The sequence below is a fragment of the Vespa velutina genome, chromosome 4, assembly GCF_912470025.1.
Source record: "Vespa velutina chromosome 4, iVesVel2.1, whole genome shotgun sequence".
NCBI lineage: Eukaryota > Metazoa > Arthropoda > Insecta > Hymenoptera > Vespidae > Vespa > Vespa velutina.
In genome coordinates this window covers 9,361,905-9,389,214 of record NC_062191.1, presented here as the reverse complement: position 1 = coordinate 9,389,214, position 27,310 = coordinate 9,361,905, and the positions used below count along the sequence as shown (strand labels likewise).

At 34.3% G+C, this 27,310-nt stretch overlaps 1 protein-coding gene across 8 annotated transcripts in view; it reads left to right on the top strand.

Annotated features, from left to right (window-relative positions):
* Positions 1–25,036, top strand: part of LOC124948844 — a 434,489-nt gene extending 409,453 nt beyond the window's left edge. For 6 of the 8 annotated variants that reach the window (XM_047493071.1, XM_047493070.1, XM_047493074.1 and 3 more), the window contains 8 exons: positions 3,226–3,423; positions 15,397–15,609; positions 16,234–17,874; positions 18,446–18,694; positions 18,996–19,451; positions 19,715–19,954; positions 20,129–20,407; positions 20,720–25,036. In XM_047493071.1, the coding sequence (XP_047349027.1) occupies positions 3,226–3,423; positions 15,397–15,609; positions 16,234–17,874; positions 18,446–18,694; positions 18,996–19,451; positions 19,715–19,954; positions 20,129–20,407; positions 20,720–20,910 (3,467 nt within the window). In that variant the 3' untranslated portion in view covers positions 20,911–25,036. Of the gene's footprint in view, positions 1–3,225; positions 3,424–15,396; positions 15,610–16,233; positions 17,875–18,445; positions 18,695–18,983; positions 19,452–19,714; positions 19,955–20,082; positions 20,408–20,719 lie in introns of those variants that run through there. The other 2 variants (XR_007100864.1, XM_047493075.1) reach the window with 2 other exon arrangements.
* Positions 25,037–27,310: the final 2,274 nt, after the last annotated feature.

Here is a 27,310-nt window from a genome sequence, read left to right as displayed (position 1 = left end):
ATCCTAACAGCCCTAACTCTTTGCCGGCGTGCCTCACGTTTTCTAACGAAAAAAGAAAGAGAAAAGTAGAATGACAGAGAGAGAGAGAGAGAGAGAGAGAGAGAGAGAGTGAGAGAAAGAGCGAGAGACAGTGAGATAAAGACAGAAAAAAAGAAAGAAAAGAAGGTAGAAAGAAAGCAGAGAATTGGAAAAGAGAAAAGATTTATACGATGTGGAAAGAAATGTGAAAAATTCGTGAAAGAAAAATCGAGAAAGGTAATCGAATGTGTACAATTTTCGAAATGGAATCCGCGAAGTGTGAGATATATGACGTTGGTAGATTGATAAAAAGTACTGTGCGTATGATAAAGAGAAAGGAGAAAGAAGAAGAAGAGACAGAAAGAGAGAGAAAGAGAGAGAGAGAGAAAGAGAGAGAGAGAGAGAGAGAGAGAACGAATGGGGTAACACGACTGGAAAAATACGAAAAGGGAGAGACGAGTGAGAAAAAGAGAGAAAGAAAGAAAAAGATATAGTGAAAAAATTAGTGGGAGAGAAGAGACGAGAATGTGCGTACAAGTGGCGATGGGAATGTACGAAGAAAAAAAGAGACAGGAAGAGAGAGAGAGAGAGAGAGAGAGAGAGTGAGAGGGTGGAAGGGTAGAACGATGGAACTTTCAAAGCAACAGATTTTCTGTGTGGCATTTGTCGCACGAAAAATCTGAAAGTAGATGAACGAACAACGGCAAGGGGAGAAGTAGGAAGAGGAGGAGGAGGAGATAGATAGATATAAAAAAAAGAAAGAAAAAGATAGAAAGAGAAGAACGAAGGGAGGGAAGAGTGTCGCAAACAGAGTCGCGACAATGAGTCCACTTTGTACTTTGTAACGCGTTGCTAATTACCCTCCAGTGTGCATAACTCTTATGGTGTATTCTTTCCTTCTTCCTCTCCCCCCCTCTCTCTCTCTCTCTCTCTCTCTCTCTCTCTCTTTCTCTGTCTCTCCATCCATCAAACCCTTTTGCAACTTCGAATGTGTTTCAAGAGAGTGTAGTTTGATCAATTACGATGTATTGAAACGAAAAGTATAGATTAGAAAATAAAAAACAAATAATTCTGCAAGAAGAAAAATAGATCAGAAATAGTATATTATTTGTTGATTAACACGTATTTGAAGACAATTTATTCGATATTTATACAAGATTCTTTCTTTTCTTGATTGCTGGAATTTCATTGTCTAAGATGGTTTAGATAAACGAAGGATAACTTTAGAGAAATGTTAGTCAGCAATGGGGAAGTATTATAGTATAAAATAGAAGAAGAAGAAGAAGAAGAAGAAGAAGAAGACGGACTGAAACACACAGCCAACCATCGAGTTTATCCTAGCACCAGCAGACGGCACATTTCCCGGTCTTTCTAATTAAATAACAACATAATTCACTGTCTTACATTAAGACAATTAAATAACGTTTAAGATTCAACGGTAGCGTTCCTGCTTTTCCATTATTTCGACTGTTACCATTCCAGCCCTTCGCTTCGTTCCGATCTCTTTCTCTTTCTTTATCATACATACACACAAACACATACCCACACACACTCATTTCGTTTTCAATTTATTTCTCTCTCTCTCTCTCTCTCTCTCTCTTTCTCTCTCTGTCTCTCTTTCTCTCTCTTTCTCTCTCTCTCTTTTTCTTCTTCTTTTTCTGCTCATTCGTTCATTCATTCACCGCATTTTCTTTCTCATTTCATCATCCTTCTCACTTTATCATACTATTTTATGATTTTAATAAAGGTGCTTTTATTTCCCTATCAATAACGCTCACCATGGCAGCCGTCGATCTTTTCGTAAAAGTTTTCTTACTCTTTCGAGATCGACGACCAACCCGGTCATCCACCATTTTAATATTAAAACATGATACGACGTTATAAATAGATAAAACCTATATTATTAATTAATGAAATATTCATGATAAATAATAATTATGAGGGTATGATAAAAATGATAATAACCATTGTCATCGTCAAATGACATTGTTAAAATTCTCACCTATCTTCAATGAATACGATTTTAATAGCCTACATTTGATCTGCATCTGCATCTGCAAGCTTTAATTCACAATTACAGGTGTAATCGTGCGTTTACTCTAAAACCACGGCTCGTTATGACAGACCAATCACGAAACTACGTGGTATATCGTTGTTGGTCTCTCTCTCTGTCTCTCTGTCTCTCTCTCTCTCTCTCTCTCTTTCTCTTTCTCTTTCTCTTTCTCTCTCTCTATTTCTCTTGACTCATCGACACCGTTTGGGGCTCATTGTCACGCTTTACATCTGCCCACTAAATGGTAAACAAATTAATCGCAACTCCACAGCGTACCGCAAATCAAATATCGCAATAATTGCATCTATCGAGCGTTAGTTGAATACTCGCTGTATCTATCAGTTGGCGTTAATTGAATTTTCACTAAATAGGAAAATCGATCTTCTTTGCGATCAACCTAATCTGTGCTTATGCCTTTTCATCTTTTTTTTTTTTTTACTTATATCTTTTAATTAGTTATTTTATTTTGTTTTATTTTATTTTATTTTTTTTTTTTTTATCTTTTCTTTTCTTTCTCGGAATTTACAGAAGTCAATTTAATGAAATTTGACGTCACGTTTTCTGAATCGGACGAAACGACTCATGATCATACCTCAACGAAGCTCGCATAGAAACGTTTGTATTTAACGGTAAGAGAACTCGTAAAAGAGCCAGTACCTAAGCATTTAGCGAGATTGAATGGAAGGGAAACGTTTTCAGTACGATGTTAAAGGAAATTACAGTAGGGAAATAACGATATAGTTGAATCTTTATCTTTTCGTGTCAATCCTTTTGGTATTTTGTTAAAATCGAGAGAGAAAGAAAGAGAGAGAGAGAGAGAGAGAGAGAGAGAGAGAAAGAGAGAGAAATTAAGAAGAATTAATTTTGTTACGTGATAAATAATACAAACGTTTGAAGAGAAAAATGTGATATGGACACGTTTAAATATCGAAAATAAAATTGACAACGTTATTATATAAAAAACAATTTTTCTTTCGCTAGCGAGATTGAATATGTTCGTAAAAAGCAATAAAAAGTGAAAATAAAAGAAATCAAAGCAAAAGCAAAAACGAAAACAAAACAAAAGCAAAAACGAAAACAAAACAAAAGCTAAAACGAAAACAAAAAAAAAAAGATCCGTTGATCTTGACAGAAATGTATTTTTATTTTTTCAGGCAAGTCTCACACAATGTTGGGCACCCCTGAGGCAGGCCACACTTTGGGTGCAATCCCATGCGCGATAGCGTGGCTCTTCCGTGGAATTTCCGAGCAACGTCAGAGAACCGGCGCCAGATTTAGCGTGAGGGTCAGCTGCGTTGAATTGACCACCGGCCAGCAACAGTTGAGAGATCTTCTTGCCGCTCATGCGAATGGTGAGTGTCTCATCGAAAAGAACAAATAAAAAGGAATAAAAAAAAAAAAGATGATTATTTTCTTTAATAATTTTTCTTGACATTATAATGAAAATATATTGCTTTAATTAATTAGAAAATTAACAGCAGCTTTTGCATAGCTGACGTTAATTATCGTTAATTAAAATTCGTAAATTATTTGACGGATAAGAAATGAAAATGAGATTAGAATTGTGAGAATTCTTGATTTTAAACGTTATTTGCCCTCGGCTTTTAATAAATACTCTTCGAAAAGTTTCGACGAAATCTTGTTTCGAGGAAACGAGGTCCGCCATTTCTAACCTCGAATGTCGCCGAGGGACGAAGCCACGAGGGGCCGGAAAGTTTCGAGCGCTTCTCTCCTTTCCGTGATGGGGTTTAACGTTCCCGCAATTAATTTGATGCCTCGAACAATGCGGCCAGGTATAATCGTTCGGATTAATTACTGCAGAGTACGTTGGAATAATGAGAGAGAGAGAGAGAGAGAGAGAGAGAGAGAGAGAGAGAGAGAGAGAGAGAGAGAGAGAGAGAGAGAGAAAGGCAAAGAAGAGATAAAGGAAATCGTTGCACGCTCGAATACAACCTAACTTAATCTTGAAACTCATCCAATTTTCCAATCATCATTCTAATCATAACCTTGTTTTAACGAGAAAACCAAAGAGACAGATAAGTAGAGAGAGAGAGAGAAAAAGAGAGAGAGAGAAAGAGAGAGAGACATGTAAGAGACAATACTATTACGACTTTAAATCGTAATTATGAAAATAATAATTAGTATTGATCAATGTTTCAAACTATTATCCGTGTCATTGAATACTAGCGAAACATAATAGTCATTATAAGTTGATTGTACGAATTGGAAACTAAAACCGAATAACGATGACAGTTCAATTAGACGGCATTAATTGGAAACAAGATACAATTTCTATTTGTGATCTCTATATTCTATTATATTAATGCTATCGAAACCGTTTTATATTTTGACAAATATTAATACATTTTGTTGTATTTTGTAAAAGGGAAAGATAGAGATAGAGATAGAGAAAGAAAGAGAGAAAGAGAGAGAGAGAGAGAGAAAGAGAAAATACGGATTTGTAAAAGGGCGCAATCGATACGTTTTTCATTATAAAAATCCAACGAGAAAATATAACCACTTGAGTTATAGAGTCGTAAACTCTGCATACATCATAAATCCCGTTAGATTACGCGCGCCATTTCACCGTCTCTCGTCAAGAATTCTTCTATCTCTTACTCTCTGTCTCCCAAAAATGATACTGCGTTTATGGAGACGACTCCTTCGGAAAAGAAAGCGGAAGAAAATCGTAAATCGTGATACGTGAAATAAGAGACTAGAGGTCTCTCCTTTAGTTTTCTTTAGAATGCTTGGTGATCGAAAGAAAATAAGAAAGTAAGAAAGAAAGACGAAGTTCTTAGACGAAAAAAGATATTCTTGTGTGTGTTTCCATCTCACTCGGAAACGACAAAGGAAAAATTTTTCACGTGGACTTCCTATCCTCTTTCTCCTCGAACAAACTCGATTCTCGATGAAATTCCCGTTTATATTCGAATTGCCGGTTGAAATTCTCTTGAGAGTTACTTGATCAAAATATATATATAAAAAAAAAAAAGAAAAAAGAAAAAAAGAAAAAGAAAGAGAGAAAGAAAAAGGAACGTACCTTATCTAAATAAACCAACGTACGTGCAACATCCTCGTTTCGGCAAATTCAAGAAGATGATCATAAACGTCGACGATTCGTCGTAACCTGCCAATTCTCGTCGTTTCTATTTTACCGTGTCTCGTACGTGATGCTGTCTTGGTAAGAATGAGAATCATCGTTGTCCGACCATCCAAGATCCTTCGACTGGAAATGATTCGAGTGTTCGAGGATTTCTCGAGACTGGTAATATGCAACCAGAAGAAGAGAAAGAAAAAGAAGAAGAAGAAGAAAGACTGGTCGAGGAGTGACGAAGGGTGGTGGAGAAAGAGGAAGATGGGCAAATGCAGAAGGGTGGTATTGGCCGCAATTTGGTTTCTTCTTCACGGACCGCCGACTGGACGAGGTGGTCCGTAAAATTGAGAGGGCCAAGATCATTTCCTTTTTTCTTTATTCCCCCTCTTATTCTTCTTACTACTTTCTCTTCTATCTCGTCTATCCGTACACATCGTTTGCTTCCTCTCGAAGAATTGCGAAAAAAGAAGGATTCGCTGAACTAATAAAGACTCGTATTCGTTTCTCAGTACGTTATATGAAGAAAGAAAGAAAAAGAAAAAAGGAGAGAGAGAGAGAGAGAAAGAAAGAGAGAGAGAAAGAGTGAGTCACAATGCGCTTACGGAAACTATCTGCGAGCGAAGACTCTGGAATTCTATGAAGAATGGCTCTATCACTCTGAAAATTAACTTCAGCCTCCTCTTATTCTCTCTCTCTCTCTCTCTCTCTCTCTCTCTATATATATATATATATATATATATATATGTGTGTGTATGTGCGTGTGTGTGTATATATAAAATATATATATATATATATATATATATATATATATATATATCTTGGTATTCTCATCCTCCTTAACTTCTCGATAATTGGACGTTGGAATTGCAGGAGTAACGTGAGAAGAGAGATAGAAGAACTTATATACGTCTGCAGATATACATATACTACACACCTATAAAGTGTCTTTCGTCCTTATCTTATTATCAAGGGTGGTTAACCTATCTCAAGTATTATTACAACTTCTGTCTTGTCTAGTATAAAATAATCGTAAAAGATAACGGCGGATATCCTGATGAATACTAAAATAGATTTAACAACTCTGAGATTCTTTCAAAGTTATCCTTTCAAAACTTTCTTTTTTATTTATTTATTTATTTATTTTTTCTTTCTTTTTTCTTTCATTTATCGTAGAATCCCTTATAATTTCTCGTAAAAGAAACAACGACGAATTTTCAAATAGTTAAGTCCAATCGTTCTAACAAGTAAGACGAATACGAAGAGTACGACGAGTACGAAGATCAAAACAGACGATTTTCGAAGTAATTACCGTCTGCGTGTATCGGTATTCGTTTGATTTTTCATCATTGAATGCAAGATGCGAGGAGACACTTGTGGTAAAGTGAGGAAAGGGACGAGGCGAAATAAATGAGAAGAGAAATTCCTGTCACGTTCGAAGTAATCGCGATCTCGTACGCGTACAACCGAGCCGGTTTGGCATCGTCGATTTTCTCGTCTCTCTCGTCTCTCTCATCTCCCTCTCTCTCTATCTTTTTCTCTCTCGAAAGGCGATCTAATGAAGAGCCAATGCAATTAATTTCCTAGCTTATTAAATAAGTAACTCTCGTCTACGGAATCTACCGTTTATTCTTCGTAAACGCCCTATCTCTTTCTATCGCATACTTTTAAATTGTTTTACACTTTTTAATGGAATTTAAGTTGTTCGATGTCACTCCCTCTCTCTCTCTCTCTCTATTTATCTCTCTATCTATCTATCTATCTATCTATCTATCTATCTATCTATCTATTAATCTATTTATCTATCTCTCTTTCTTTCTTTCTTTCTGTAACTCGCTCATTTCTATTTCTTTTCTTTTTTTTTCTTAGTAAACTTATTTTCTAGATATGTTAATATCATAGTATCTGAAAAGTAGATATACTATATTCGAGTTAACTTGGATTCAACTTCATTTCGTTATCTAAGCCTTTACGTTTTCTTTTACGTCGTTTACAGTCCATTCTAGTTTTGTTCTTTGCTCTCTCTCTCTCTCTCTCTCTCTCTCTCTCTTTCTCTTTCTCTTTCTTTCATTCGCTATCTTTCTTGTCTGTATTTCTTCCTTCTCTTGAGAACTCGATAATCCAGCCTGGTAATTATTGAAGTTTTCTTAGGCACTGAAAACTTGCGGCATCTTTTGGCCAATCCAAAGATAGTAATAAAGATAGAAAGAGAGAATTCCTTCTCTCTCTTTTTCTTTCTTTCTCTCTTTCCCTTTCTTTCTTTCTTTCTCTCTTTCCCTTTCTTTCTTTCTTTCTCTCTTTCCCTTTCTTTCTTTCTCTCTTTCTCTTTCTTTCTTTCTTTCTCTTTTCTTCTCTCCTGCTTCTTCTTCTTCTTCTTCTTTCGCTGATTCTTACTTATGTTCCGATTCAAGCTCTTCGCTAAGTCAAATTAATTGTAAATCAGATTCGCCGTTCATTCCGTTATTTACAACGGAGTCGTGATTTCGCGAAGCTCTGAGAAGTTTCCGCTTTGAAACGTCTTCTCGTATAAGAACGGTCCGCCGGCTTTAATTAAAGACTAGATTCGCGAAAGTTTCAAGATTAACGAGTCGGATCGTTTAATTCCAAAATGCTCTTATCGCCGTTCAAAAATTATGACGGCAAATCTTGCGTTTAATATTTCCGTTGACTTCGAAAAGTGAGAATATTTCGAGCGAGTTGTTTCACAAAGAAAAAAAAAAAAAAAAATAATAGAAAAAAAAAGAAAGAAAGAAAAAAGGAGAGAAAGAGAAAAAAAATTAGAACTGTCTAAAGTAACACAAATCAAACGGATAGAATCGTTAAAAACCATTTGGTTATTTTTTACTCATCAATAACGTTGCTGATCGATTATACGTCGCGGTCGTACAATGTACACTGTACTCAATTTTAACGGATGATGGTCAACGTCCTGGCCACCAATCGATATACACATATACACTCACATGTATGTACGCAATATGTACACAATTGACGACATCGAAGTCATATAAAAATTGGGAAAACGATGAAATTTTAACTACGATCTTCGTTAACACTTCGTTTAGACACGTTACGACGAAAGGGAATAAAATTATTGAATTTCAAGGATCGAAGGAAATTTCATTTATTCAAGATTCATTTTTTAAACTACTTTTTGCATAGAAGATCATCGTTAAACTTTACTAAAGTACTTAAAAGGTACTAGTTCGTCTTATGAGAATTCTTAGAAAAAATTTGTTTTGATTTATTCAAGACAAATATATTTATCACGTAGAGATTATCACGTAACAATGTGATCGCTAATTAGATCGTTTTGATTTTTTCTATACTACGTTCTAACATTGTTTTGTTTAATGTCTCACGATCAGTCGTATCCAGGTCGTAGAAGAGTGAACATTAGATTAGTATTACTTATATGTATCTTCTTTTTTTACGAATTTATTAACGTATATCAATATATAATTATATCTATGTATTGCTTCATTATATTTCATTTTTTTTATAATTGAAAACAGACGATCCAAAATTATTGTTAACTTGATAAAAATTCAATATGATCGAATAGTGAGTTTGAATAAAAAAGTATATTTAGCATATATATATATATATATATATATATATATATATATATATATATAATAGAAATAACGTTATATCTATAATCATTATATCGATTTAAAATATCTGAAGATGAAGATGAATTTCGACGTTGATTCGATATAACGACATTTATCACAAATATCAATATTGTTTCGATTGAAGCACGTACGATTGAATGAACATTGCGAATCAATGAAAATACAAGAGTGTAACGTGTATATATATATATATACACGTAGTCCGCTATATACTCATAGTTATAGTAATTTCCCTTACATGAAATTTAACGATAAAGTATCGTTCCAATTATCACCCAAGGAAATTAACGAAATTATTTGGATTATTAAGTAAAGTTCATTTCTTAATTTTGTTCGTCGTATGCGTCTGCCTGCTTTGCTCTCGAATTATCAAATGGTGAAGAGATCGAGAGATCGTGATCTTTGCAAGTAAGGTTTTATCGTACAGTCGAAAGAGGGAAAAGTAGAAAAGAGAAGATCACCGTTAGAACGAGTCAAGTAGAAGAAGAGGAAAGTGAGGAAGGCAAGTAGTCGTTAAGAAAACGACCCGTGAGTCTTTCTCTTCCTTCGTTCTGAAGAATTAGTCGTGGTCCATTGCTCAGCACCATTTCGTCGGGAGCCACCCGGTATACCAGAACGACGCTTTTCTTTAATTGCTCACTGCAAAGTAGATCCAAGGAAGAGAAAGAGAGAGAGAGAGAGAGAGAAGCGGTTGTTACCTATCCCCTCGTAAAACTTATGAGCATGCTTTTGGTAAACTTCAACGTTCTGTTGCGCTGAAAAGTACTCAATGCAACGCAACGTTTCACATTGCAAAGTATACCTATTACAAATGTAAAATTATTATACTTATTGTTATAGCATAAAATCTTACTTCATATTCAAATAGATCTATTCATTTGATTATATATTTGAATAAAATTTATTTAAATTTTAATGAGATATAAATAAAGAGAAAAGAAAGTATAGAAAATCATGATAAGTAGTAATTAAAAACTTTATATAAAATTTATAACCAATGTCATTAGTATTGAATTGATACAAAAGTTCGTCCCAAGTTTTTATACAAAAGTTTTTTATACAAAACTTAAAGAAAAATATGATTTATTAAAAATGATTTACTAAAAATGGAACGTTTCTTTGCATCAAGCCAATAAAAATATAGAACACGATAGATAGAAGAAAATATTATTTATTTATATTAAACTTTAAAAACATCTCCGAATATCTCCGAATATTGTATTCTCTTTTAACGAATTTTTAGACAATAGTTTAATTTTCCATTTTAAAAAAGAAAAGAGAATCTTTTCGTCATTCGAGAAACATTCTTGGTGAGCATGCCAAGATGAGGAAGAAAAGCTTTCTAGTGGAAGTCGCACCATCTCTCCATTCTATTATTCTTCTCGCCATTTACGAATCTACGTGGAGCATTTATTTTGGTGAACGTACGACCGCGTAAAATACGCCGACTTTGTCTTCTCGTGTTCTCTCCGGACCTTCTTACCTAAGTAGAGGCTCCGTGTTTTCACTTTAATACGAGAGATCCGAGCATTCCTTAATTTTCTTCTTCCTCTGACACTTTGTTTCCATCTCCGTTTCCTTTAAATGTCGCCACGTTGATGTTGCAACGCCACGAGGCTGCGACAACGGTATACATTGTATGAATATTTTTATATATTCAAGTAAAATATTTGAAAAAGTAAAATCTTATTAATCTTCAATACAAATCTGAATAAATTAAAATAATAACAATGACGTTGTCGATAAACTTCAGTAAGTTCAATTGTTATATCATTATTTTTAATAGATCTTATAGATTCATAGAAAAGTCACACGCATATTTTTGAAATTATTAATTGTCCACTACGATATAGACTGTTATTTCCGGGAAAGAAAAAGGTTCACGATTGAAATCTTCAAGCGTGGAGGTCATTCAAATAACCTTCCTCGGGTTATAGAAATTCAATAATGTTACAGAAATCGTGAGAACCAAAACAAGAGCAAGAGAGGAAAAGAGAGAGAGAGAGAGAGAGAGAGAGAGAGAAAGGGGAGAGAGGATAGAGAAAGATAGAAAGAAAATACACTATGCGGTTTCACAGGCATTGAATTTCCCAGCACGATGATATAAATATAATAACACTAGTCACGTTCGATTTCATTCGAAAGTAGCATCGATCACATATGTACTAATGTGTGTATATATATACTTGTGTATATATAATATATATATATATATATATATATATATATATATGTTAGAGAATTTTACGAAAACGTTATCTCCCTCGAGAAAGGGCATGCATTCTAGCCCCTCGACGTCGTTTCGAAATAGCGAAACAGATCTTTTTTACTGCTATCCTTATTTTCCTCTCCGTACACGTTTCTTGGGAGCCGAGATTCGTGGACTCCTTGTCTTCTGTCACGGCTTACAGATTTCTTTTATTTTTCTTTTATATTTTTTTTATTTCTTTTTCTTTTTCTTTTTTTAGTTTTTTTATTTTTCTTCTCTCTTCTTTTTTATTTCTCATCTTCACCCCGATCGTATGACTACGATATATATATATATCGTAGTCATGTATATATATATATATATATATATATATATATATATATATATATATATATAAGTTTCTACATATTTCTAAGCACGTTTTTGGTGACACATGGAAGCCTAAAATATTGTTCTCCATAAATTTCCTATTTTCTTATACTTTATAGATTATAAATCGACCTCATAATTTTTTACTTTTATATTTTAAAATCGCATTATGATTATTATCTTTATCATTATTATTGATATATTAAAATATCTTTATAAGTTGTTATACAACTATAACAATGAATAAGATATATCTAAATCGTAATTTTTTACCAAAAGTTATAACGATTGTATAAAAGAAAAAAGATGTATCAAATATAGAATTAAAATCTCATAGGAATATAATTTTCAGTAAATCGAGCATAGAAGAGGGTGTGGCGGATCTTAAATGGCGGTGTCACATCCATTACACGTCTATATATTTTCCGGTCTCCGGTTCGTCCTACCTTCCTTCGTGGAAGATTTCTCTTCTTTTATTTCCTAAGAGTTTCCGTGTTCTTTTCCGCTCATCGTCTTCTCCTTTTCTCGTCGACTGATGCCAGCTAGCAAGCCAGCTAACTGGCTGCTAGTGCTGCTGCTGCTACTGCTACTACTGCTGCTACTGCTGCTGCTGCCGCTGATGCTGCTACGCGGCACAGATGCCGGCAATATTACTTGCTCTGGTCCCTTTTATGGATATTGCCACGCGACTCTGCTACTATATCTTTGCGTTCGTATGCTCGTATATGTAATAGTTTAATAATGTATATATACTGCGACAACCTTACTTCACATACACATACACATACACAATTATATATAAAAGCTGTATAGCTACTTTCGAATAAAGTAACACGAAGTTTCACATGAAATGAGAATATGAAGATAGCTTTCTAAAGTAACAATGATATTCCATTGATAGGGTTCATCTTCTCGATTTATTTTTAACATAAGATACAATTTTTCAAATAATTTTATATGATATAATAATAAATTTTATTTTTTTTCGATTGGATATTTAATAGAAATATTAAAAATTTTATTACGTAAATTTTTGCTACGTCGATTATTTTTTTATGTTCTCGATTTTTTTTCTCGTTAACGATACGATCTTTTAAATAGTTCGTTAATAGGCTCAATTGGTCGATGTCATTTCGTTAGATATTCAACGAGAATATTTGCAATTTTATGAATAAATTTTTGTCTTTCGAAGTTTCGGTCGCTTCAAGATTTTCTAACACTTTGTAGTCCTTTACTACAGGGGTGAGACGATACTTGATTATCCCGACAACTTGCTATCTCATGAATATTAATAACTTTTTCTTTTTCATTTATTTAGAGAATCTAAATAGGGGATTTTTAATTAACAGTGATAGCTAATAATGTTAGATCTCTTTTATATACATATATTTATATATATATATATATTATATTAAGTAATATTGTATTAATAAATATAAATATTATATCAAGAAACTTTCCGTTCCTATAGGAAAAATTTTATATTTTCTTTGTTCTTAAAACGTAGTATCTTTTTTCCTGGCTATAAGACGAAATGTTCTAAGATCCAAAATAAATCATTGAAGCATGTAGAAGTATACTCGAATATTAATCAAATAGCAATGAGTACAATTTGTACTTCAGGGATATAAACTAAAGGAAGAGTGTCCTCTTACTTGTTGTCCATATCTTTTACGAGCGACTTCTCGCGAACAAGAAGATACGAGGAGCCGTCTAGCGGAGACAGTAAAAGACTAATTGGCACTTTACGAAGAAGATTATCTAAACAACTTATAATAATCGTTTAGAGAAGGAGACACAATTTTTCTCGTTAAATCTCCTGACTCGAGACGGAAGAGGTTGGATATGATCGTAAAAAAAATTATGTCGACTGCAGCTGGTAAAAACCCGAGGTCGAGTATAAAGGCAAAAGGAAAAAAAAAAAAAGAAAAAAAAAGAAAGAAGGAAAGAGAGTCAAAGATAAATTCAGAAAAAAAAAAATTTTATAAGTTCTGGTAAACGATATTTTTAATACCGCTTTCGTGTTAATAGTTTTTTTTATGATTTCAAGGAAACCTTTAAAAAAGATATATATATATATATATATGTACGTATATATGTTTTTAATGAAAATGTAATAAAGATAGGATCATGTAGTACTTCTCGAAACTTTTTAATTATTCTTAATACTTTTTAAAAAGATCACAAAATAGATTAACTTTTTATAATTATCTGCGGACACTTCGATAACCTCCTTTTGCCATCTTTATGTTCTAATATAATATTCATCATGGAAATTTATGTATATTTAATTAGACCATCGTCATTATGCATATAACGTCCATTTTCATACTTTATAATTTTTTTAAAGTAAACGATTTACTTATTCTCATATATAATAATATTTACAGAAAAAAAAGAAATTTATTTTCATGTTTGTTTCGATATATACAGATATAAACAATTTATGTTAAATTTATATCTTCCCATATAAAAGCTCAATTTAACGAACTCATTCGAACCGATCGTGCATCTTTAAATGTATACCTGTGAGTTTGCGAGAAGCTCTTTTTACGAATCACAGGATACGCGCACTATCGATCGTTCCCTCTCCATTGAGCTTCCTCTGTCTCTCCGTACCTCATTTCACGACGTGACTTCTACCAGCGTGCAAGGATAGGATATATGAACAGGGTTGAATGCAAGAGAGTGAGAGATAGAGAGAGTGAAAGAGAGATAGAGAGAGATGTCATCGCGCGTGCATAACTTTATGAGTCCGTTATCCACCTTTCGACCCTATCATACATTAAAAGTTATCCAAAAAAGCGTGAAATTAACTCTAGACAATTTTGATTACATTTTTATGCAAATTATAATCGTAAAAATTGGTTCAATTTATAATTTAATAAGCTTTAATAAAGCTGTATTGTGATAAATTGTGATATCAAAGATTTTTATTTTTTTTTATTTTTATTAGGAATTAATTTGAATATTCTAATTTTTTAGTTTTTTATTTTGCTTTTTTTTATGAGGTTTATTGTTAAATCATAAATAAAAAGATCTCTAAGAAGCTAAAACACTGAATCATTTTTTTCTCTTTTTTTGTTATCGTTCGAAAATAATTTTTGAAAATATTAATATTTCAAGGGACTCTCCAGCATTGAATCTATAAAATAAAAAGATCTGTTTTGTTGTTTGAAAATAATTCTTTAAAAAAATTTTGACATCGAAACGGAATTAAAAAACAGACAGATTTATTCTTTGTTTTAGCTAATTGAAAATAATTTTGAAATGTCTGATTGTTCAAGGATTCCGATATTGAATTTACAAGCAAACAAATCTTAGAAACTTGAACCCAGACCAGTCTAATCATAGCGAAACATAAGATCGATTTTCCTGTAATTGTGCTTTTACCTTGATCACTATTTACAACCAAGTTTCGCATTACCTTGATTATTCGCATCTCGATTCGTGGCCGGTACCGAGCCGTACTACGAGTTGTACGAGGTGTACTATATCGGGAACGCGATAGCGTAGAGATAGTACACGGGCTCTATCTCCAGCGAGGTATCTTTCGACGTTTTATCGCCGTCGTAATTCAGCTCGAGACAGCTCGCGAATACCTTGGGCCTCAGCCGGACCAATTTACTGCCCTCCGTTTTGTCGATACTCCTGCACGCATCCCGTATTCTTGTTCATTTCCGAAACGAGTATTGTTTCTTCTAATCCAGGAAATAAATAAATATTCTATAAGAAAGATAAACAGTTCTATTTTTTGTCTCAATGGATTACGTCTCTTTAATTATGTAAATAAAAAAAAAAAAGAGAATAGGAAAAGAAATATAGATATATATTTTTCTTTTTTTTCTTTTGTTTATAAATTACTTAAAAACAAATTATGCATTTATATAAATAAAAAAAAAAAAAAAAAACGTAAGTATATCGAATTTTTTACACAATTCTTATTATTTTCTTTACAATTTTTTCTTAATTGAAGTTTAATGATTGATAAAAGTGTCATTCGGTTCGTTTACAGATTCAGAACAATCACCGGCCGTTTATTTGAGAGACGATCCATTGTTCGGTACATTGCAGTTGCAACAACACAGTGAGCTCCGAGCTCCAACTGCGGAACGTGCAGCTTTTTATCTCGACGCAGCAGTTGCCGGTCGTCAACGAGAAGATGGAGATGCTCACATGCTCTATACTTTACACGTGTATCAGTATAGCGTCGCTGGCAAGGGTGGTGGTACGTAAGCTGTTATAAATCTATCAAAAATATTATATTGTTGTAGCTAAAAAAAAATAAATCGTCTTTATTCATTTAATATGATCTACTAACTGAAAACATTTTCTGCTAGATATCGGTAGTGAATTTTAAAAAATATACCAAGAATTCTATATAAATATACTCTCACTATCATAAATATTTTCTTCATCATTTACGTCAATCAAATTATTTCTATTACTGTTAAAAAAAATTTCGAAATTTTCTAAATAATTTTTTTCTAATTTTATCATAGATGAAAAATATTTTCAATCCGCAAAATATCACACAAAATTGTCATCGTATCATTAAAGCAATATCAAAGTAAACAGTGCATGCTTGTAAGTTTAGTGACGATAAATTATGGTTCATATACTTTTATGAATGCGGTAATAACGACTCTAAATTAAATGCAAAATGTTAATTAAAAATTACAATGGAGTCATTATTTTTATTTCACTTGAAAAAGGAAAATGAAAACTGAGAATAATATTAAAAATTACATTAACGTAGCTCGGAAGAAAAGAAAGAAAAATTTTTCAATATATCTTAAAAGACAAATAGTACGTGATATAGAAAGATAATTTCATTAACTTCGTTTAATAGTCGCCGGTGGTAGAAGCAGACTACATCTCATGGACCTTGGTAATTCCGACCGTGGCAAATCGTCCGGTGGAATACCACTTTCGGGTCTGGGAAATATTCTCTTAGCCATTTTCAACGGACAAAAGCACTTGCCGTACAAGGAGCATAAGCTAACCCAATTACTGAAGGAATGTCTTGGCTCGTTAACGTGTCATGCGGCAATGATCGCCCACGTATCTCCAAATGCACAACATTATACCGAGACTCTAACGACCGTGCAGTTGGCATCGAGGATTCATCGAATGAGACGTAGGAAAATTAAGTTTGTCGGTGGTGGTACGCAGGGTACCGGAAGTGGTGGTAGCTCAGGCGAGGAAGCAGCCAGACAGAACAGCGAATGTGATCCAAGTTCGAGTGATCTTTCAGCAGATACTGTAATCTACGTTGGTCCATCTGCCGATGATGCAACCGATGGAGAACATCCACCGGTTTACATTCCAAGTTTGAATTCCGGTGACAATCGTTGTGCTATGGGTAGAGTTCTTCGTGGTTCAGCAGCTGAGAGACCTAGTAAGATACCCGAAGAAAGAAGTCCGGCCCATAAGGCTACGAAAATAGCGAAAACTTTAACACAAACAGCTTCGAAACAAACTTCACCTGCTCACAGTGCTACGCCAAAAGCTAGTCCAGCGAGAAAGATATCTTCGAGCAAGGTTTCGAGTTCAAAGGTAACTGACTCGCCGAGTAGTAAGATTCCGGTAGCCGCTTCGAGTGGTGCTTCGGATGAACAATGGATAGATGGTCCAAGAATTTCAAAATCAAAGGTTGCCGAGGCTAGACATATGTTGAAAGATTCTCATCATAAACGAGAAACTTGGATAGACGGACCGATGCAATTGACTGGTCCCCCTCTGTTACCACTTCATACTCAACAACAACATTCGTCCGGCTATGGATTTATGGATAGCCATAAGAAAAGTATGATAAGGAAATGGGTGGAAAATCAGTCGTCCCAAATTCAAAGATCTAAACACGCTCAGTCACGTATGGAACCATTAAAAGGCACTGGACAATCTTCTCAATTTAAAGAAATGACGACGTTCAAAAGTTGTTCCGCTACTGTTGACGACGATGATACCTCTTTATCAACCGCTGAGAGTGATAGTTTGAAAGCTAACGAAATCGAAGACATCACTGAGAAACTCGGGGCTAAACTAAATCTTCTCAACGTTAAGTCAAATACCGATTCGGGATTAGACCTCACAGCTAGCCCAGTTATGGACGATAGCATTGATAGAGGAAAGTTAGATCTTCCGGAGGATGAGGATGACGATGAAGAAATAGTTGTTCCACCCCCCTTACCTCTGATCGAACCTCTTAGCAATGGAGTTAGCAGAGAAGTCTCCATGGAAAGTTTGAATCTTTCTCACAAGGACATTGTACTGCCATCTAGACACTCACTCTCATCAGAAGACGAAATCTTAGAAATTGTTGAGGTTGAAGATTTAGAACCCGTACCAATGCAGGACTCCTGTCTTCAAGTCACGGAAGAGGACATTGCCATGTGTATGGGCGAAAATCCTTTACCAGAAAGCGATCAAGAAGAACATCCTCTGAGAATCCTAAGCCAAGAGAATCTCACGGTTGTCTCTACGTTTACTGGTAAGTTAATCTAAATTAAAATTTTTTTATAACTTGTTATTCCCCCGCTCTGGTTTAATTCTCTAAATCACCTAAGAAAATTCAAAAAAAAAAAAATAATCGAAAATACCATAGAACAAGGAAAAGATTCGGTTATATTGATATCTTTAATCTGCGATACTTTGATGTGGAAATTGAATCTAATAAAGATTTCATCTTTAGATTAAACCTAAAAAGAAAGTTAATGTACTAAAAATTCACTTTCTTCGTTTTTAAAAAGATACTATAATTCTCAAAGCCAACGGTTAAATACATTTTGTAACTTTATATGATATCAGTCATTGGATCTCTTGACCAGTGTCCAGTAAAGGACACTAACGTCCAAAGAAAGAGAAAGAAAGATGGAGAAACTAAGTTAGATGTAATTACTTATCCATCTCAGAGAGTTTTCTTTTATTTCTTCTTTCGTCCTTCATCTCTTTCTTTTCAAAGGATACATACGGACAGACGTACTTTTGCTCTTATCCACTTTCCTATCCTAAATGCGATACGTACGAGGAGACATGAAAAGAAAAATAAAAATCCTTTTCAGACTCAATGTCGGTGATGTCAGATACGGAACGCTACAGATCTCATTACCCACCGCCTGTTGGTGCTGGTGTAATGCCGAGGCCGTATTTCGACCACGAGGATTTCTTGGAACAAGAGACCAGGCACAAGTTCGATCAATTGGCACGACTTCACGAGCTCTACCAGAGCAAGCTAGCTCTTGCTAATGTCTCGAATTCAGCGACGTATCAAAGGGAGAATTCGTCTACTGTGAATTCCCGAGAAGCTCCATGTAAGTTATATTTTGTTAACATTTGAATAAGATAGAAAAAAAAAAAAGAAAAAGAAAAGAACAAAAATTCTTTCAAAATATCCAATGGAAGATCAGCCGTTTTGTTTGGAACAAGTTCGAATATGTGAGTTGGCGCTGTTTTTGTTTTTGAAAAATTATTTTTGAATTAACATTTTATCGCTTCATCAAACACTTTAACATACATATAACAGTCCAAGCTGTTTTCGTTACTAACACTTTACGAGCTGCCAGGCCTAATTGTTCTACAGCAAGAAACAAATTAACGCAGGACAAATTCCAGCCGCCACCGTCTTCCGTCCGCCATCACGCTGTCAGTCATTGTCCCTTACGGACGTCTTATTCAACGACAATGCGAGCAATCATGGTAGTATCTACAGCGAGCCTGCATATATAGCTGGAAAGTCCGATCAAGAGAAGATATGTGACAATTGTCGTCAAAGTATGTCAAGACCAGCGACAGCATTTTATTGGTATCCAAGTAGCGTCGCTCATCTTGCCAGTCCAAGAAGATACTGCGGTAAATTAGGCGAGTGCAATATATCTAGTCTGAGGCATCCAGACGGTGCTTCGAATCCTAATTTAAAGGAAGAAATTGAAAGGATACCTGGGAACGGTGCTTCGGGCTCAGATCCTGAGGAGGAATACATTGAGGCAAAGAAACTCTTCACTGCGGCGGAGAGATCGGAAAGAACGATTACGGGCAAATCTGATATTGAGGAGGACGTTAAAATTCAAGGTAAAAAAAAAATCATCAAAGCTAACGAATATTTAATTAACTCTAAAGTTTAACATTTTTTCAACATGTTCTCAAACTCGTGAAAAATCCTTTCAGAAGAATATAAAATCTCGGATTTAATACGTTAACGCCATCGTGTGATACCATTAATTTCTGTTTTTTTTCTTCTTCATTTTTTTATATATCGATTTTACCGTGTCCCATTGTCAACGTGTTAAAGAATATTTCTTCGAATTGTACATTTTCTTTCTTTCTTCTTTCAGCACCATCCTCCGGTAGAATGCAACGAAAAATTCTAAGTCTTGGCTCTTCGTTGGGTTTGAACAAAGAGGGTTACGAATCTGACGCCGATTCAGCAGCACGAGCAGCTAAATTGTCACCGGCTACTTTATCCAGACATCGAGCTGAAAGTTCAGGATACGACAGTGTTGTAAGGGACAGTGAGACCAGCAGTATCGCTAGTGATTCTTCTAGGCAAACCAGTGCTCTTCAAGAACATCAAGGTAATTAGCTCCGTGTCTATTCGAGATTGACAGACCTAAAAGAAAGAGATATCGTCGATAGATAGAGGGAAAAGTCGACGAAAAAATCCTCTAAAATTGCTCCCCCCGTATGATGTTGTTCTTCTCAGGTGGCGCACTGGGCGTTCTAACCTCGACGTTGTGCGGGTGTTTCAGCGGTGGAACGGCGGGTGGCAGGGCGCGTGCTCCGGGCACGGCTTCACTCTCAGCAGGTGGCACGGCATCCGGTCGAGCCACCACTGCTGCCACCGGGGATACTCGTTTACACAGGCGAGGACGTGGACATCCTGGACAAGCGCGCGCGATTGCGTTCGGAGCCACGTGGCACGATGTCCAAGATACACAAACTGCGACTGCGCCAGCGCCTTCTTAGGCACGAACTCAGAGACGCCAAGAAGCGGTTGATGGTTCCCGACTGTCGTTGGAGTTACGAATGTTAGTAATTTATCTCTTATCTCTCATTCATTTCCATATTCCTTTAATATTAAAATTATCAATTCGTCTTTATTACTGTCTGTTAATTTGACTGTTACTTAACAAAAAAAAAAAAAAAAAAATAAAATACTACATTAGTTATTATAATTTTAATTTACATTATTCTATTAATAGTGATTTCGGTAATCGTAAAAAGAAATTTAAAAATTATTTTGATAGTATTAACGTTTAACACTTTCAATGAGTTATTATTGTTTATATTTATTTAACAAGTACATCCTTAAATAATCTCATTATTGTTGATTGTTTCAGTGCACGTGGAGGACAGTATGGACTGGCGTGACCCGTCCTTTCTCGAGGCTCTCGAAGCTGAAACTTGCATACTCCAGAAACGAGTAGAAGCTTGCAAGAGTCATGTCCTCTTGGTCACCTGTTTCGATTTCTGTCCTCAACGCTCCTCAATGAGTAACGTCGCTTCACCGCAAGAAATAAATATCACCTAACGTAGATTCGGATCAGCGCGTACGACCGCGTGCTGATCGATACCGATACCGGTTAACCATCTTAACATGCGTTTTCTAATCTACCTACGATCGAATTTGTTTTCTATGATTCGCTAGGTTGGAGATAGAGTTAATAAAAGATAGAGAAGAGAAGAGACGAGCGAGGTCGTCGAATAAAATGCGTCACCGACACCGACGCCGATGTCGCTCGACTCCGTCCAAAATAACTATTATGATTAGTCAAAAAATCGTCGTATCCTCGTCTTACCATCGCATGTCATTGTTATCCGTTGTCCAGTTTAAGCGCTACAGGAAAAAAAAAGAAATGAAAAAAAAGAAAAAAGAAAGAGGTAGAGAGAGAGAGAGAGAGAGAGAGAGAGAGAGAAAGAGAAAAAGAGAACTGCCTCCTCGATATTTTAACCTTTCAATTACGAAATCACGAAGAAAGAAAATCGCTTTTTCGCGAATCGATCTCATATTTCTCAATCGTCTATAATTAATCTTTGAAACATTGAATTTACCTTTGAATATTAAAGAGCGCGTTTACCAACATACGATGACCTTGCTTGCTTTTTGTAGATGAAAGGTTAAAGGGATGGCACTGTACACACATGTACACACCGGTAAATATACCTACGTACGCGCACACGCACGTGTCTTCTTATTGGAGTTGTTAGAGACTATATCGAATATATATATAAATATATATATATATATTATATATAAATATATAAATAGTATATATCTATGTATTCGCGTTACGATTTCTCGACGTTCGAATTTCCTCGGTTCCTTTTTAAATGGTGTACGTCGAGTTTCAAATGACTCCCCACAATCGAGATAGATAAAAAAATGTTATTATTATTATTATTATTATTATTATTATTATTATTATTATTATTATTATTATTATTATTACTATTATTATTATTATTATTATTATTATTATTATTATTATTATTATTATTATTATTAATATTATCAATATTATTATAATTATTATCGTAATCATTATTACTATTATTATTAATATTATTATTATGGATTATTGTTACGAGATGTAGAGAGCGCTCGACAAGCGATTATATATAAATGTTTATATTTAATTTATTCATTTTTAACGTACAAAAGATAGGTGCTGCGTTTATTATCGTTCTTAATGCGTGTATCGTTCGTTGCACTTCGCGTTTCAAGTAAATAAAAATTTAAAGAAAAAAATAAAAAAATAATAATAATAAAATAAAAAAAAAAAGAAAATAGACTCGCACTGCCGTTGATCGACCGATATAATAATGATAATCATTGCCGAAAGCCTTTCGACGAACATAAAATAGTGTTTGGTAAATTTTATTACGAACGAACGGACGCGCTATTGCGATCCATTTTCCTCGTATCGTTCGTTCTAGTCGCGTTTAAAGGCAATAATATAATCGATGAGATCCGTACTGTCATACTATCAATGATAGAAAAGAAAGAAAAGAAGGAAAAAAAAAGTAGAATGAAAGAAAAGAAAAAGAAAGAAAACAATATATGACTTCCAATAATACAAAGACTGCCGGCGAATAGGCCGAACTTTTTAGCGTTTCAAAACGATGAAGACAAAGAGAGACGATCGATTTACTATCGATTTACTATAAAATACATTCTTCAATGAGATTATTTAATGGGAAACTTATGCGATTAGAAAACGTGCCATGAAAAATGTGAAGTGGTCTTTTCTAATCGAGAACTCGATTGTTTCTTCCTAATGGTAAAAATGAAATAAACGAAAAAAGAGAAATAAAAGAAAAAAAAAAATAAAATACATAAATACATAAATAAGCAATGAAGCAATGTATAAATATCGAAGTTCGATCGCCATCATCATTGAAATTCCGATTCATGCTAATGTAGACGAGTCGTAGATATAAAATAGAAAACTTCCAACGAGCCACATGCTACTGCCAAAAGAGAGAAAGAAAATTAAAAAAAAAAAAAAAAAAAAAAAAAAAAAGAAAAGAAAAAGAAGAAAAAACGGAAAGAACGAAAAGAAAACGAGAGCACGATAAAATCATTTTTTGTACGATTTAAGAATTAATGTGAAAAAGATTAAAGTAAGAAAAATGAAGAAAAGAAAAAAAGAAAAAAGAAAAAATTAAAAAACTGCGACCGCAAGCGAACTAATTAAGATATACACGCACGTTAATTCAACATATTATCGTAGCTTTAATTGTTATCGACAGTTATCGCACTTCGTAGGGTTCTGTAACTTCACGTAGAAAGACGCTGATCGTGGTGAATTAAGAAAGAAAAAGAGAGAAAAAGAGAGAGAGGATGGAGAAAAATAATTACGAAATTGCGTTTGTAAAAATGAAACTCGTAAGACACATGTAAGAAAGAAAACGTGACGTTTTCGATAAACAAAAATAAAAGAATAACAGAATAAAAGAATAAAAAATAAATAATAAAAATAAATAATAAAAAAAGATAAGAAGAAGAAAGTCAAAAGAAAAACAATTAGATTAGTTAAGAGTTCTCGAAAATATCGACGTTGTGAATATGTAAGAGAAAAGACAACGTTCGGGGTTAAGAAGTAGACGGTTTCGAAGAGAAGGGAGAGAATGAAAATAGGCGGGATAAAAATAAATCGGTATACCAGTAGGCAGTTAAAATGCAAAAATAGAGATTCCAGTATTCGAATGCGTGTCGCGGCGAACCGAGATCCGATAACTATCAAAAACATCCCCTCTTTTTTCGTCATAATTTTCGTTTCGCATATATCTACCTCTCTTCAATTTTCCTTCGTGCATTATGTATGTATATACAAAAATAATGTATCTATGTATGTATGTACGTATGTATGTATGTATGTATGTATGTATGATCGAATAAGCAGGTATGCTCGATTAAAAAAAAAAAAAAAAGAAGAAGGGGAAAAAAAACGAAAAAAAAGTCAACTAATCGTAAGAACAAATTCTTCGATTGGGTGCTTCTTCGAGCTTTTAGCCTGAAATTCGAATTTTTGTTCCACCCATTTTTTTTTTTTTTTATTATACATATACACACACAAACACACACATATATGTATTTTATATTTTCAGAAGAAAAATGTAATAATCACGTATGTAAGATAAAGAAATTTCGATTTGACCCACGTAAATATCTATAAGTACGCAAGTAAATGTGTAAAGAGTATTAGAAACTGGTGGGGATGTAATGAAAAAGAGAATGGTGGGGTTTGATGAAGAAAAGAATGGTGGGGGATCGCTGGTTAAAGTCATGGATCTATCGTTGAGACGTGCGCAGTTTTATTTCGACCTTGGTCCTTGTTACATTTACTCACATGACCCACGTCCTCAATATAAACAAATCCTTGTTAACAAATATCAAGATAGTACAATAACGATAAGCAATGATCTCTTTGTTATTTTTTTTAATAACAGATTTCTATTAGTAAAAGGCCGATACACGTATTGCATGCAATGAAATCAGCTAACTCTCTTCATAAGAAGAAATCAACTCTTTCATTGTTAAAAGTTTTTAGATTTATCTTTATTCGAATGAATAAACGAACGAAGGAACAAACAAACAAACAAACGAATAAACGAACGAACGAACGAACGAACGAACGAAGGAACGAACGAACGAAGGTGATATATAGATCTCCCGATCGATATTTTTCTACGTTTTTTACATTATGATTTTCACGAACGATCTCGATCTCCAGGCGAGGGCTTCCAGAAAATTGAAAAAGAAAAAAAACAAAAAGAAAATATTTCTTCCATCTTGTCGAAGGACAGCCTAAAATTTTTGAAACTTATTATTTCTGTTCTCCCGTTATCGCCGTACGCGCGTATCTCGATCGGAAAGCCACTGCCAAGAGAGCGTGTGTCGAGTCCATGTACCGTGAAAAAGAAAAAGAAAGAAAAAAGAACGAAATACTAGTATATAACAAACAATGAAACGTTCTAAGGAATATGATAACGATATCGATTATTTGATTGAAACGATAGAAACGATCTATAACGTCCCACTGATCAAAACCACGCGTCTCTGTATATATATTATACTACTTGTATCATATTTATATTTTATATGTACAAATTAGCCATGTAATTTCTTGTAATAAAGACGAATTTGCAACGTAGATCATCGTGAGGAAAATTGAAGGATTCAAAGAGAAAGAAAGAGAGAGAGAGAGAGGGAGAGAGAGAGAGAGAGAAAGAGAGAGAGGAAGAGAGACGGAAGAAAGAAAAGAAACATGGTAAAAATCTTTTCATTTAGTATTTTCTTTTCAAAACAAATTTGAATCTAATTTAATGGAATTGAATCGATATATACTAATGTAGTTTCAACTGTATGTATTTGCTAACGAAGTTTGTCTCTTACAACGAAGATAACAATACTAATGAATAGTTGGAAAATTGAAAAGTCGAAGAACGAAATGATGGAATAAAGTAAGATCGTGTTTTCTCTTCTCTTTTTGCGTAAGAAACATTCCACGTATGGAAGAAAAATAAAATAATGTAAACAAACGTTTATTCTCGATCACGCCCAATTAATTCCCATCTGAATATTTTCTCGTTTTTTCTTTTTCTTTTTTCTTTTTCCTTTTTTTTTTCTTCCATCAATTATCGTTACAGGTACTAAAAGTTACGGAAGATATAAAATTATCTAAGAAAAGAAGACATGTCTACGAGGAGTTAACGAAGATCAGAGATTAGACTGCTCCTTAGATATTCGGGACGTAAAGTGGATTATCCTTGGAACTGAGTTAGACCGAGCAACGAGCAGGATCGATGATTACCGTAATTAAAGCCATAAAATCAGGGCCGATGATACGTATCGTATCATGTAAGGCCAAGAAACTTAGGCACTTGAACGTCTTTCGACCGAAGATACAATTTAATCTGTCTTCTTCATTAATCATGTAAAATACGATAGACGAACAAAAAGTGCACTCGCCTTCGTATAAACTGTCCTTTAGAAAATATGAACGTTATCTCGTGAATATTACTCGATCACATTAACAATGATTAAAATTGCAAGAGACTTCAAAAATTTACGTAGGAGCTTGTCAATAGCGTCTTCGTTAACGTTTAACGTCAAAACCACCTGTCGATGTCGATTAGATAGTTCATTGTTATTCGAAAGATTATTTTATCTTATCAATGTACTTATGTCCATTGTAGTAAATCGCATAACTACGACTATTGAATAATTATCTAGAATAATGAACAGAGAAAGAAAGGCCGAATGACTCTTTCGGTAGACATCTCGAATCACCTAATCATTCAATATCGCATCACTCGCATTAGCTAATCCGAGGATATTAACATGTAAACGTTAAACTATCGCGTTGCGTGTCATACAAAGTTCTAATTACGCGTGGGACATATTTTCTACAGACTTTCTGATCTAATAGTTATTTTTACAAATTTTACTAAACCTTGATTCACTAGTCTCCTTGAAAATTATATACTTGTTACATTATTCGTCTTGTAAGATCGTTAACGATTAACACCAAGCTCGATGACAAAAACTACTTCGTCATAGCTAATTAACTGACTGAATTTTCTTCGTGATCGAGGAATTTTGATAAAAAGAAAAAATGAAACAAGCAACGAGATCTTCAAAATGGTGGATGAAATCTTCTGACTGGTTCGATCGAAACCATTTTAATAATTTTTGATAAATTTTTTTTATAATATTTCTTATAAACAAAAATATCTCAAATGACACGTAGGATCATGGATACACGAACATGAGTGCATGCGCGCGTGCATACTATACATACGAAACAGAAGAAAAAATAAAAGAAAAGAAAAGGAAAGGAAAAAAGAAGAATTCTTGAAAATCGACAAAATCCATAAATCCCAATCGACGTTAGCCCTTTGCAAATAGATAGTGTACATAGAAATAGTAAAAGAAGAAAAAAGAAAAGAAAAAAAGAAGAACAACATATACACAACTAAAGTGAAACTCTTTTCGTTTACTTAAGCTCGCCAAGTGGACGCGAAGCTTAGCCTTTTTATTTATTCGTCTGGATGGGCATCGGAGGCAAGCTGCCAGACGAATAAATCTTACGCACATAGAAGACGATGAGGAGAAGAAAAGGAAAAAGAAGAAGAAAAAAGGAAAAGGAAAAAGAGAAGAAGGAGAAGTAGAATAAGGTGAAAGAATAGGAAGAGGACGCCTTCGTGCGTTGAAGCAAAACGGGTTGGTTTCTTGCGTCGTTGAACGATCTAATCGTCCATCGTCCTCTCTATCTACTTTTCTCTTTTGTCAAGAGGATAAATAGAAAGAGAAAGAGAGGGAGAGAGAGAGAATGAAAGAAAGGAAAAATTTAGGAAGACGTAGGTTGAGAGGAAAATCTTTCTCTAGTGATTGAAATCTGGCAAGAGTTTGGACGTTACATGCA